Source organism: Carica papaya, chromosome 4 (genome assembly GCF_054855325.1).
Source record: "Carica papaya isolate Zhongbai chromosome 4, ASM5485532v1, whole genome shotgun sequence".
NCBI lineage: Eukaryota > Viridiplantae > Streptophyta > Magnoliopsida > Brassicales > Caricaceae > Carica > Carica papaya.
The window spans coordinates 31,185,880-31,200,601 of record NC_142312.1 but is presented as its reverse complement, the minus strand read 5'-3'; the positions used below and the strand labels follow the sequence as shown (position 1 = coordinate 31,200,601).

At 32.7% G+C, this 14,722-nt stretch overlaps 3 protein-coding genes and 1 pseudogene across 3 annotated transcripts; 2 read left to right on the top strand and 2 right to left on the bottom strand.

Annotated features, from left to right (window-relative positions):
* Positions 1-1,954: 1,954 nt before the first annotated feature.
* LOC110808936 (ras-related protein RABA1f) lies at positions 1,955-4,859 on the top strand. The gene is made up of 2 exons (XM_022034580.2): positions 1,955-2,312; positions 4,074-4,859. Exons 1-2 carry the CDS (start codon positions 2,092-2,094, stop codon positions 4,504-4,506), a joined length of 654 nt encoding a protein of 217 aa, XP_021890272.1. The 5' UTR covers positions 1,955-2,091; the 3' UTR covers positions 4,507-4,859.
* A 1,827-nt stretch (positions 4,860-6,686) lies between these two features.
* On the bottom strand, positions 6,687-7,412 carry LOC148266558 (non-specific lipid-transfer protein 1-like). Its single transcript, XM_088217036.1, has 2 exons — positions 6,970-7,412; positions 6,687-6,829 (listed from the first exon to the last, which is right to left on the bottom strand). The coding sequence occupies exons 1-2, from the start codon at positions 7,320-7,322 to the stop codon at positions 6,799-6,801; spliced, it is 384 nt and encodes a 127-aa protein (XP_088073162.1). The 5' UTR covers positions 7,323-7,412; the 3' UTR covers positions 6,687-6,798.
* Positions 7,413-9,115: 1,703 nt separating this feature from the next.
* On the bottom strand, positions 9,116-9,565 carry LOC110824835 (non-specific lipid-transfer protein 3 pseudogene; annotated as a pseudogene).
* Positions 9,566-12,282: 2,717 nt separating this feature from the next.
* LOC110825975 (uncharacterized) lies at positions 12,283-13,990 on the top strand. Its single transcript, XM_022056566.2, has one exon. The coding sequence runs from the start codon at positions 12,695-12,697 to the stop codon at positions 13,424-13,426; it is 732 nt and encodes a 243-aa protein (XP_021912258.2). The 5' UTR covers positions 12,283-12,694; the 3' UTR covers positions 13,427-13,990.
* Positions 13,991-14,722: the final 732 nt, after the last annotated feature.

Sequence of the window (14,722 nt, the reverse complement as noted above, 5' to 3'; positions counted from 1 at the left end):
CAACAGGAGATTGCATGGGAGCTACAAAAATATGTGAAATCTGTGAAGGGTTATTTTTATTAACCCGAGATTTTGCAATATTGTTCGCTAGAAGTGTTTTTAGTCAAAATTATTTTAAGACGTGATAAAAATAACTGTAGAAAATGTTGTTATTTAAAATATATATTTTTAAAAAAAAAAATTATTTTTGAGATTTAAAATTTTTCTTAACATTGGAAATTATTTTTTAAAAATTAATAATAATTTTTGTATTTAAATTTATTAAAAATATAATTTGATCTTGACATATGATAAAAAAAAATTCTTAAGAATTAAATAAAAAATTAATTTTACCATACAAAATATATAGAAAATTATTCACAAATTGATGTATAATATTGTACAAGGAAGGTTCCAAATTTTATTCTAAAGATATTTTCTTTGTTAGAATTTATGAAATATGTTACTGATACATAAAGATTAATTTAATATTAGGTCAAAAAACACCAATGAGTTCTTTGTTCATAACGTTAAATAATGTTGCAAACAGAAATTACTGAGCCTGAAAGTCAAGAATATCCGAAAAAACTTGATCACCTAAATGGTCGGTGTAACAATAAAGGAGAAAGTAATGTTAAAGAGTATTTCAGATGAAGATTGCTGAGTTTCTAGATCAAAAAATACCAATGAGATCTTCGCTCATAATGTTAAAGAGTGTTGCAAATAGAGATTGATGAGTCTAAAAGTTAAGAGGATCCAAAAAAATTTGATTACCCAAATAGTCGTTGCAACAGTTAAAGAGAAAGTAATGTTAAAGAGTGTTGCAGATGGAGATTACTGAGTTTCTAAACCAAAAAATACCAATGAAATCTTCATTCATAATGTTAAAGAGCATTGCAAATGGAGATTGCTGAGTCTAAAAGTTAGGAGGATCCGAAAAAACTTGATTACCCAAATGGTCGGTGTAATAGTTAAAGAGAAAGTAATGTTAAAGAGTATTACAGATGAAGATTACTGAGTTTCTAAACTAAAAAATACCAATGAAATCTTCGCTCATAATGTTAAAGAGTGTTACAAATGAAGATTGCTGAGCCTAAAAGTTAAGAGGATCCGAAAAAATTTGATTACTTAAATGGTCGGTGCAACTGATACTTTTTCTGTAAATATGATATATCTCGACGTCCCAATCACGTTTTAAATAAGTCTGTATCATTTGAACCGAGTGAGAATTAGTATCGATGTGAACTCATTTATGTATAATCCCTTGAATTAACAAAATAATAATAATAATAATTAAAAGTATATTATATATATATATATATAAATATATATGCTAAAAGCAATTAAAATTGTACCCTTGGGGGAGTGGTGGAAAGGCTGTGGGTAATGAACTTATTTTGTCCATACATATAAAAAAAAATTGAACTTTACTGAATTTATTAATTACAACTTAAACTAATTTTAATTATGTATAATATTTATACATATATGTGTAAGTATGCGTATGTATATGAATGACTAAAATATATAGAAATAAGATATTCAGAAAATTGTTGTTGATCTACATATGGTAATTAATTAAATATTTAGATACATAGTCGACATATATTTTTAAAATATATAAGTATATATAGTATAATGTATTTGAGCATAAATTATTTATTGTGGTTTCTTAAAATATATTAATTAATATAATTATATCAAAATATATTCAATCTAATCTTTTATTATATTTCTAAAAATGAATAGTTAAAAAAAAAGAAAAATTAATTAATTTTTAAATGATGCATATATATATATCATATTATATATATAATTATATCAAATTTAATTTGCAAAAATTATTATTATTATTATTATTATCATTTATAAGCCTATAAAATAAAATCGAATTGGGCCTAAAACCCGACCCGTATACCCATGGATCTTATTCACGATCACGCGTTGCCTTTTCCTTACGACCATCTCCAAATTTGAACTTCTGAGTCTCTCTCTCTCTCTCTCTCTCTCTCTCATTCATGTCACCAACCTCCACAATCTGATTCATTTTTTTTCAAAACCCATCCGTTTCTATCGAGAACCCAAGCTACCAAAGCGGTCCGGGAAGAGAGAATGGCGGCGTATAGAGCAGATGACGACTACGATTACTTGTTTAAGGTCGTATTAATCGGTGATTCGGGTGTTGGCAAATCGAACTTGTTGTCGCGATTTACAAGGAATGAATTCAGTCTTGAATCCAAATCCACAATCGGAGTGGAATTCGCCACGCGGAGCATCCGTGTCGACGACAAGATCGTCAAGGCCCAGATTTGGGACACCGCTGGCCAGGAAAGGTGTATCTCTGTTTCTCAAACGTTTTTCCTTTTCTCTTATTTCGGATTTTAGTTTTCTGTTTTATGGGTGAGAAATGGTGGGGAAGGAAATTGTTGAAATGGTGGTTTCGGTGTCAATATCTGCTTTTTGGATTTCGTTGGTTTTTAAGAGAATTATGGGAAAATGATCCGACTTTTCTGTTTTTTGTTTTGTTGCCGAGAACGTGAGGATTCAAGTTTTAGGTTTCCAATGTTGTTGTGAGTGGAGTTTCGGAGACTTACATGTGTTTGGTTGGTTATCTGAGAGTAGCTGATGGAATTTTGTGATTTCTGTTTGAGTTGGGACGTGGGAGGATTTTGGAATTTGCGCATTAATTTTGAGACATTGTTCATAACATCTGTTTCTTTGATCGAGTTTATTTTTCAGAATTTGAGTTCGTGTTGTGTTTCATTGTCAAGAATAATGCAAGGAAAATTTTAACTTGTAAGTGAAAGAAATTTGGAATCGAGTGTAGATCGGTAGCTTGTTTCCTGGGGAAATGTTTGGAAAGCGAAAGGCTTTTCATCTTTTACCCTCTTTGGTTTCTTGGAAATTTATGTTAAATGATTTATAAGTGGGAAATGTCTAAAATTGGGTGATATGGGGAGCTTGTTTCCTAAGAAAATGTATGGAAAGCGATACGCTTTTCAGTTTTTCCCCTTTTTAGTTTCTTGGAAATTTATGATAAACAACCTTCCTATTTTAAATTTAGATTTAGGTTCAATTTAGATTTAAGATTTCTGAGCTTTTCCGTTTCTTGGAAGTGTTTGCAACTGATGAGATTACATTTTTGTTTCTAAATTTGTTCCTACACTCCGTACTGGATTTTGGTAAGGAGAATGTAATTGTTTATAAATTGAGAGCATTATCTTTTTTAGTGGTTGGACTATGATTTTCTGGTTCCTGTCAGTTTCAAATCAATATTCGATCTTCAATGGTAGTTGTAAACTCCAGCTGTAAGGGTAGTGTTCTTGGTACGTTGGACTACAATGAGAGACTTAGGATAAACTTGATGCGATTTGGACCTGATTTCAAATTGAGGAAGTTATTTATTGTATTTTGAATACTTGCCTAATTGTACATGATGCATTTCCAAGTTCTAACTTTATAAGAATTTTGAGCTGCTTGCTCCTTTTTTTTCTTTTCTTTTTTTTCCCTTTTTGAGAAGGGGTGGAACTAGGATCTGAACTCGAGTCATTGAGCTCCAAAAAGGTAGCCTCGTGCTATACGAGCAAGATACTCCTGGCTTGTCCAGACTCCATACTCCAGACTGTTTACACTCCCATTTTTCAGATTTTCCGCAAACGCCTTTTTAGAAATCAGGCAATTGTTTATTTAAAATAATAAGAATAATAAATCAGGTGATTGTACAGCTTGAAGACCGACTTTCTTTTATAACACTATTTACTTTGAAATTGGAATAAAGGATATCCTAGAAAAATGAAAATGCAATACAAGAAGTAGAACAAGAAATTCTCTTTCTTTTGTGGTGACCATGGCTACAAAACCAATATATTACAAATATAATGTTGACGTTGATCTCTGTTCTCCAAAATCTCAAAGTTTATTTCTTCCTTTCTTTCCCAGCTATATAATTCATTTAGAAATCAAATATCCAATATACTAGTATTTTAAGGTGTTGTTACAAAATTAGATAGACTATTTTTTCAGTGACCACTTGTTTTCATGAATGTCAGGATATAAAAATTTTAAAAACTGACCACTTCTTTTGCTACTGACAGATACCGGGCGATAACAAGTGCCTACTACCGAGGAGCTGTTGGTGCATTGCTTGTCTATGATGTCACCCGACATGTTACATTTGAGAATGTTGAGAGATGGTTAAAGGAGCTACGGGACCACACAGATGCTAATATTGTGATCATGCTTGTCGGAAACAAAGCTGACCTACGTCATTTGCGTGCTGTCTCCACTGAAGATGCTCAGTCCTTTGCTGAGAGAGAGAATACCTTCTTTATGGAGACCTCTGCTCTTGAATCCATGAATGTTGAGAATGCTTTCACTGAAGTGCTAACCCAAATATATCGGGTGGTCAGCCGGAAAACTCTTGATATAGGAGATGATCCGGCAGCGTTGCCTAAAGGACAAACTATTAATGTTGGAACCAAGGATGACGTGTCAGCTGTCAAGAAAGTTGGTTGTTGTTCTGCCTGAATTTCAATTTGAAATTTGAGGTATCATATCACATGCTCCTCCGTTCTCCCTCACCTGCCATATATTTATATCAAATTATTTTCCTGTGTAATGGTCCATCTTCCCATCTTTTTCACGCTTTCATTAGTGTGTTGGATGCCTTTTCACAATTTGGATTCTTGAACAAAATGCAGAATTCTTCGAAAATACCTCTTTTTTTTATTTGTAGTAATACTAAAGTAGTTCACTTATCTCTTTCTCATGTATTACTTTATCCATTTTTACTTGTGTAATTCTTGTATTTGCTTCTTTAGATAGGAGTTGGCTTTGAACAATTTGGTTTTTTTGTATTTGATAAAAATGATTTGTTGGCAGTGCTTTGATGTTTTATCTTAGCATATATATAGATATAAAACAAAAATATACAGATATAAAAATGATTCTCCATTCTTGCTCATAGCTGAATATTTTGAGCTAGCTCTTTATCAAATACACATTTTCTTCATCATGGTGCTCCAGGTGGTGACCTCTATCTATTACTCCGTGCTATCTGTTCATAGACATCTGTTCATTGAATACAAAACTAAAAATTGGTGCTGAAGGAAAAAATATGTGCTACTGCCATTTTACATAGTGTCCCAGCTGAATTTTGCAAGTTTTGTTATATATATAATATATATTCTTTTGAGTAGACAAGTATTATCATATGATATGCATGTCGAAGTGAGTATGTAACATATATATATCTTCTCAAAGAAGAATGTACTGCATTGCTTCACCCTTTTGGATGAATTTTGTAGTCCCTCTCTGCACCTTTATCACAAGCGGAAGAAATGAAAAAAGGAAATTTCCTTTCCCTCGACTCACTAAACGCAACAGAAGAGGAAAATGCTTATAATTACAGATCGATCAAGTATCCAACAAAATTTGCAAGAGAGAAAAAGATTGACTGACAACAAGTAATTTATTTGTGTTGGTGTTGTCAAATAGTTTTTTTTAATATCTTGCAAAATCTTCCTCTTCTCTCCCTCCCTCCCTCTCTCTCTCTCCCTCTCTCTCCCACTCTCACTCTCCCTCTCCCCTCCCTCCCTCTCTCTCTCTATCTCTCTCTCCCTCCCTCCCTCCCTCTCTCCCTCCCCCACTCCCTCTCTCCCTCTCTCTATCTCCCTCTCCCTCCCTCCCTCTTTCCCTCCCTCCCTCTCCCTCTCTCCCTCCCTCTCTCCCCCTCCCTCCCTCTCTCCCGCTCCCTCCCTCCCTCTCCCTCTCCATCCCTCTCCCTCCTTCTCTCTCTCCCCCTCCCTCCCTCCCTCCCTCTCCCTCTCATAAATAATAGTATGTTATTTATTATCTATATAATAAGTTTAGTACTAAATATTTTTAATATTAATCATATATCACTTTAATTTAAATATTTTACCAATTACACAAAATAAGATTTTAAACAATTCTTATTATTATACTTAATTTTGTTACCTTATTTAATATATGTTTATTAAATACATTTATATCACTCTAATTTAAATATTTTATAAATAAATAAAGTTATTTCTAAGTAGTTATATACTAAATATTACAAATAATTATTTTTTATGTTACGTAGTAAATATAGATTTTTTATTTATAGATAATCAATAACATACTATTATCTATATTATTAATTTATTTAAACATAATTAAATTGAATATCAAATATATAGTTAACTATAATTTTAAAATCATAAGAAATTAATCACTAACCCAAAATTATGTGTTTTTTCTTTTCGATAATTTCTTTCACCTTTTTATATTCTTAAAATTATCAGTAACTATATCATATATAAATCAAATATGTTTCCTACATACCTAATGTTGCTAAATACCCGCAATATGTATCACATTCGAATATAATTATATTATTTACCTATTCGATTCATTTTAAAGTATGTCGGTTTTGACCTTGATTATTATTTTTTTTTAATTTATGTTCTTATTTCAATATTTGTAGAGCAATTCCATTTTGATCATGACTCCATTGATTCTGATTAATTTTGTCTCGGTGGTAGTTTACGCAACATCTTGTCTCGATATTTTGGTGTACCCTAATTTTATTTTTTATACGTAATGCTTCTAAACTTTGTTTTCTTAATTCTCGTTTAGGTTATTTCGTAACATATTTCTCGTTTAATTAATACACGAATAAATGAAATCATAATTACGCTCGGTTTGTAACAACAGACAAAACTTTTTATTCATATAAATCTTCAATCATACATTGTAACTCACAAAGATACACGAATTAACCAAGTCTTGTCGTTCTCTAAACATTCAAACTCTTTAGTACAGAACTCCCATGGTCACTGGTATGCTGCACATTACAATAAGAACCCATAAACAAAGTCGGCTGAAATTGATTTCTTTAAATACATACATATATATATATATATATATATATATATATTGAAACCAAGTTAAAGAAAAAGCTATAAAGAAACTCGTAAAGATTACCTGCTGCAATTAATGTCTGGGACGATGGGAAAAGGAAGACTAATATCGCAATCGTGAGGAAGTTCTTTAGCTCTCTCAGGCTTGACTCCAATGGAATGTGCAGCCTTTACGAAGCAGGTGCATAACTCTCTACGATCTTTAGTACTTCCAGCCATCTTATACACAAGTTGAACCGCCATACAACATAGCGTACAGGGTTTGTCCGGACCTTCACCCAGCAAAAAGGGCCGGCATGGCGTCAAGGTGGCTAAAGCTTTTGCACAATCCACAGCAGCATTCACGCTGACCATGCTCGCCATTAGAATCAATAAACCAAAACCCAGTACGCAAAACCCTCTCATTTTCTTCTCCATCTTATCTCTATTCCCTCCTTGATCAACTTCTGCTGTTGAATTGAACTGGTATTGGATGATAGAGAGAGAGAGAGAGAGAGAGATACAACCTTTGCCCTCTATTTATAAGGAGATATATATAACGTACCCTTAACTTTCATCATCCATATTAGATGTCAGTTTCCATGTGTTTAAGAACTAATTATGAAATTAACATTTAATAGTCAACAAAATGGTGTGATTAGGTGGTTAAACACGTTATAACTCATCTATTAATTTAAGCAGTTACACAATTAAAGTGTTTAAGTTATTTAATTAGTTTTTAGGATTAATATACTGAAAAATTTGAATGGTAAATTTTATATTTTAATGCAATTTTTTAAGATTTTAAAAATATAAAAATTGCAATTTTTGCTTAAAATTTCCTCTAAAATAGGCTAAATTGTGAAATTGTCAATTTGAGAAAAACTAAGAAATTAAATAAGAATTGTGGGTTATCATATGATTTAATATGTTCGTTTTAATAAATTTTAAATTTATAATTTTTTAATAATATCGTATAAATCTCATCAATTTATATTTATCTAGTAGAAAAATTATTTCAAATGCTCGAATTCGACGTTTTGATTTTTTTTTTTTAAGTTGAAAACATACTAAGATATATCATATTATATATGACCTTATATCTTAGTATTAATATTATAACATAAATCTTGCTAACGTATTTTGATATTAAAAAAAATTGTTTCAAAAAGATTCTCGAATTTTATGTTGCGATTTTTGGAAGTTTTAAAAAATTTAATGGTGAATTGTTTCGTATTTTGATCTGTTATAGTTATACAAATATTGTAAAAGGCACGCGAGTAAGGCCAACGGAGCTATGTGCATTAGCTTACAAGGAGAGCACGAGTAGCCTAAGCCTAATGTAGAGTTTTAGCCAACTCTTTTTTTCCTTCTTTTTTTCTCGTTCTTTTTTCTAATTTGTCTTGTTCGTATTTTAATATTTCGATCTCTAATTTGTCTTATTCGTATCTCGATATTTTGAAATCAAACGTCGGAAATCAATTCGTATCTTGATAACTTTATATTAACATTCAACGTTCAGAAAATGAAAAAAGAAAAATGTTTTGTGTTTGTGTTTGTGTTTTATTTACACGCATTATTCATAGGTTACGTAGATAATTGGAGGAATTGTAGTTTTGTGTTTGGATTTAAAAGTCATGTTGTCGATGTAACCTTCGTTGAAGTTGAAACAATGAATGATTGTTGTGGTGTGTGGGCGTGAAGTAAAATGAAAAGGAAAACATTTTTTTATCGGTTACAAAAATATTTTGAATTATTATCGTATTTGTTCTTCCATTAAATCGAGAAACGACTAAGGTATCATGAAAGAGTCGTGTCCGACGAAGCCCTCACGAGGAATTTTTTGTGTAATCTTGATATTTTTTTTTTATTTTTTTATTTGTTTTACTATATTTTTAATTACTCGTATCTTGTAAGTAAATTTAATTAGTAGATCGAACGTTAAATCAATGGCAATAGCACGTGTACTTACACGATAATTATATTTTTTAATAAATTTTTTTATTAATTTCACACGTGTAAATTAAATCAATAATTAACATATTATACCCTCTAATTAATTTCGTTTTGTTTATAGTTTAGAACATCTTATCTTGTTTAATTAATACACAAATATAAGTGAAATCATAATTACGCTCGGTTTGTAATAACAGTCGATACTTTTATTCACATAAATCTTAAATCATACACGAATTAATCAAGTCTGGACGTTCTCTAAACATTTAAACTCTTTAGTTCAGAACTCCCATGGTCACTGGTATACTGCACATTACAATAAGAACCCTAACAAAGTCAGTTGAAGTTGGTTTCTTTAAATACATATATATACATATATATATATATTGAAACCCGAATTAAAGAACAACCCACAAACAAACTCATAAAGATTACCTGCTGCAATTAATGTCCGGGACGATGGGAAAAGGAAGAGTAATACCGCAATCATGAGGAAGTTCTTCAGCTCTCTCAGGCTTGACTCCGATGGAAGGTGCAGCCTTTACAAAGCAGGTGCATAAGTCCCTACGATCTTTCGTACTTCCAGCCATCTTATACACGGTTTGCACCGCCGCACAACACGGTGCACTGGGTTTGTCTGGACCTTCGCCCACCAAGAACGACCGGCATGGCATCAAGGCGGCTAAAGCTTCTCCACAATCCACAGCAGCATCCACACTAACCATGTTCGCCGTTAAAATCAATAACCCAAAACCCAGTGAGCAAAACACTCCCATTTTCCTCTCCATCTTCTTTCTCCTCCGATCAACTCTTACAGTCGAACTTAACTGGTACTGCTTAATGAAGAGATATATATATAACCTTTGCCCTCTGCTTATATAAAGTGATTTTCTTCTGTAACGCATCCTTAATTTCATGGAAAGCAGAGTTGATGCACATCGTTTTTTCTGCATCCATGTTTTAAATGTTAATTAATTATGAGTTTAAGAATTAATTATGAGTTTAATGATTTGGTTGGTTAGACGTTAAAAATTTAGTGATTAAGAATTTAATAAACAAGTTTGAATGGTCAAATTTTACATCTTTTATCAGTTATAATTATGATTAACCAGTTATAATTATGATTAATCAGTTACATAATTATTATTATTATTATATACATTTTAATTATTTTTTTAATAATTTTAATACCAAAACGTGAATTGTTTTATGAGGTTCCCAGTTCGAACACTCAACATTTCGAACGTTACAAAAACTTTTTTTTTTTTTTCTAAATAGAAATTAATTTTTAAAAATTAGAAATTTGGGAATTTGAATCATAATAAATTGTTAATTTTCTAAGGCTATTTTGAAATAAATTTAGAAAAATTTTTTAATTTATTTGCAAATTTTAATTACAACGAAAAAGGTAGTGAATTTTTTTTTAAAAAAAATAATAATAATAATTGAAATCGTAAGTAATTAAATGCAAAATTCAAAATAATGTAATTCAATTATCCATTTTTTTTAAAAAAATACAGTTTCTTATGTTGAACTTTGGGTTGTGCCGAAAATGAAAATTAATTATTTCCAACGTTATTTATTTAAGTTTCGCGATATCTCTGAATTTCTTTTTAATTTTGAACAAATTTAATTTCGATGGTAAAAGTGTTACAAACTGATCAATATTGGAAACTCTCGTGATCTAATTCGATTAAACTAAGATTATCAAATCGAATTGAGTTGAGACAGGATAGTCAATTCATCAATTCTGATACTTGTACTTTCTAAATAATATGTATAATATAAGAACCAAGCAAGATTCTTAAAAGAAAGTTAAAGCTAAAGAAGCTCAAATAAGAAAATGAAGGAGCTTGGGTGCCGGTCAAAAGTTGGGAGAGGGATTAGGAGTCAAACCTTCCAAATGGTAGACCACATGAACCATGATCGGAGAGTACCAACAAAGCAAAAAATAAAAATAATAATTAAGAAAGTGAGAGACTTTGTTGTAGGACAAAAAGTGGTCTTGATATGTAAGTGAAGGGTGGTCCATAAGACATGGTGACCTCGAATGGACCTCCATGGAAACCCAAATGGGAGACAAAGGGAGCTTCCTAATGCCCCTTCATCCTCACTTCTAGGATTTTGATCCCCCCTTCCCCAAGTGTTTCTTTTTCTAAAGAAGAAAGAAAAAAAAAAATGGGCAAATAATTTTTTCGTCCAATCAATTTTTTATACATCGAGATTAATTATTTACATTGGGATTAAAGATTTAGGATCAAGTTTTGCAATGTCTTCCTCTAAAAAAATCTTTCACGAATAAGAGTAACCAAAAAAAAAAAAAAACCTTTGTATATTTTGTTAAAGTTACAACAACAGTCAAAATGTAGTGTTCATTTAACCAGATTTACAATAGCAGTCAAAATGTAGTGTGTATTTAACCGAATTTATTGTCTAAATTTAATTTATTAAAAGAGATGATAGAGTTTATTTTTACCAAGTAAAAAAGTTGGTGACACGTTAGCGAAGAAATTAGTAGCAGGATAGTGAAGAAGTTAGTAGCAAGCAGGTTAGTGAAGAAGTGATTTACGTTGATTGTATGCTTATATAAGATAGTCCATTCACATCAAATGAATTCATTTCTTCTTAGTTTCATTTCTTCTTTTCTAATATACCTTTCATTGAGTTTATTTCGTTTATGTAATATTGAACAGATTTACTGAATGTATTGAGATTAAGAGAGAATTTTGCATAATTTCGTTCTAAAAAGATGGAACTCTAAGATCATTTTTACAATTCAATATTTATCTATTAAGAAATCGATAATCTTAAAGTAGTCCGGAGTATTTTGTTATTTTATATTCACATTTAGCAGCTTAACTCATTTTTTATAGACATAGAAGTCCCTGCAAAGACTTAGTCCTCCACAACACCAGAGCGAAAGCTTTGTCCGTCATCCCATCATGCCGCTTTGCCTCATGGCAGCAGGAGTCCCAACATGCCCAAATGAATACCATACGAGAAAATCCAAAGCAATTCCAAATCCTATAAGAATTTCATCAATCTTGAGTTACTTTTATCATATTTTTATACTATTCAATTTAAACATTTTAAATTAAAAGATGTCAATCACCAAGTACCTCTGTTTAAGAATTTAATAGTCTTGATATATATAACATTATATTGGTACTTAAATAAAGATCCTTTTGCTTTCTCTCATCAAAGACCAGAAAGCTCTTCTTTTGCTTTTGATGGAAGAGAATTTTTGGGAAGATGTGTTCTTCAAGAATGATAAAAAGACTGTGTCTAAGTGGGAAAAAACCAAAGAGGAGAAGAATTAATAAACAAAAGAGTTTGATTTGATTATTTACCCTTTAAAGATTTTGCTTTAGGTTTTCTCATCTTGTACTTAAAAACAATACATACTTAAAATTTGGTTTCTATGGTAATTTTTTATATGACCCACCAGATTGGATGTGTAAAAACATGGTGGGTCGTTTTTGATTATGCTGGTTAGATATGATGTGGGATCTTTTCTTTTGGTGTGTATATTTTAAGACAACAGTAGGGGCGAGTGTCCTCAACACTTGAGTAATATGATTGTTATACAGACACAGGAAGAACCCCATTGACATGTGCCAGTTTAGTGTTTGAGTTGGCCAGAAAATGAGTTCATGATGCACACCACCAAATCCAAAGTCCCCCATCAAAGTCAATCATCATCCAACAAAATACCCAATTCACCCACTTGTCCTATAATCTACTAACACTACTTTGTGTGTGTGTGTGTGTATATATACTCTTGAGTTTCTGACACTAGCACTGACACTGACACGGACCCAAACCCAAAACACCATCAAATTCGAAATCCCGGCATGGAAAACCGCCGGAAAAAGTCGAGTTCCGGTGAGATCTTCTCCTTCCCTAGTACCCCAAATGAGGACAGCCAAAACTCGGACTTCGAATTCGGGTGCTTGACACCTGACTCTCCCTCTCAGGATCCTCACAGAGACTCCCCTGCCGATCATCTCTTCTGCAATGGCCGTCTCTTGCCACATGCTTTTCCCAGCCCGCAGCGGACGGCGATGGCGCGGCTCACGCACAGCAGCTCTCGAGCCACAAGCAGGACAAGCAGCGTCAGCAGTAAAGACTCGCTAATGTCGTCCAGGAGCAACAGCACCAACAGCAGGAGCAGCAGGAGCAGCAGTTGCAGCAGCGCGAGAACAAGCTCTAGCGACAACTCGGAGAGGAGAATGCTGTATTACACCAGAGTTTCTTCGCGCAGCAAGAACTCCACGACAATGGCGAGCAAGCTGGTAACTGCCCAGTTATATGGGTCTTCTCAGAGATGGCAGTACATCACTCCTGTGCCCGTTGCAGCTCTGAAACGCGACGGTTCGAAGAGGAAAAACAGCGTTTCCGGCCGGGTTATTATCGGGAAAGAAGAGTTGAAAAAGACGAAATCAAACGAGTTGCGTAGAGAGGAGAAGAGTAGTAGACGCAGGAGTACAAAGCCTGGGCCTTGCAGAAGATTCTTCAGGTCTTTGTTGCTAGCCTGCAAAGAATGTCACGCCATGGAACCCTCAAGAAAAGATGATTTGCTATAAGCATAATATCCTTGTCTGCGACGAATCCTGAAAATTTTGAGCTTCCTTTTTCTTTTCAACTCATTTTCTTGGTTGGTTTTGCTTTTAGGTTTCGGAAATCCAAAGGAAAATTTGAAGGATTTTCGAATCTTCAAAGAAAACATCAAAAGGGTCTTCTTCTTTTCTTCTATAATTATTTGGGTATGATTTTGTTCTTGTAATAATCATTGCAAGAAGCGTATCGTGTTCTGTAAAGGTAACTACAACAATCACCATTCCCCAGTGTTCGCGACAAGTAATCATCAAAATTCAAACATCACAGAAATGTTCTTATTTTTTTTCTGCAAAGCAAATTCTATGACAGGACATGCTTGTTCTGGTTTGAAGTTAAAACCCAGCTCTCCACGATTCACGTACAGTGCTGGTTCATCTGCTAACTGCTTTTGGGTGAAGTAGGTTTGGATTTTTCTACTAATTTTTGCATGCTCTTGCAGGCTTTAATATCACTTGTAGCTTCTCTGTATGTTCAGATTGGGTCTTTAGTTTCAGGCTGTGACCCATTTCTATTGATCCAAAATTTTACTACACCCTATTTCAGTGAGAAAATCAACTCTACTATTCATTCAATGACATGGGTATTTCTATCTACGTCTATATGTATTGTAGTTCCATATCCTTATTAGTAGGTTGGATTATATTAGTGTACATATACAATCCAATGGATGAAATGTATAAATGGGTAATTGGGGTTTGTTCCCATAGTGGGCTGCAGGGATCATCACCGTCTAAAATTCTCCATCACCCATGCTTGCTAATACGAATATAATGAATGTTTTAAGAGCAATCAGAGGATGCCTATTTTCGTCTCTTCCTCACAAACCTGTATTAAGAGTAATTATAGAAAAGCAGCAAGCTGGCACCATTGCAAAATTTCAAACCTCAATAATCAACTATCAAACTGTACAATCACATTTTAAAATCCAGCATATTCTGCCAACTAATTTTCGTTTTTAACGGTAAAAAAGTTAGATCGGGTATTAATTCGTTCATGACTATTCAAATTAACACGGTCTAATTATTACACAATGTTTTATTCACTCAGTTCGTAGTAACTCACTCAAACTAAGTCTGACTTGATTAACACAGCGTCGTTAGCATGTTTAATAAATTAAGTTTCATGTTCGCTAAACCAAGTATTATGAGTTAGTTACGGTCGTTTTATCCGATCCTTACTGTCTAAATTGAGAGAGAGTGGACAGGAAATGTTTTTCGCTTATTGAACAGGATTCTATGGTCGGAGCAAGTTGAGTTTGATGT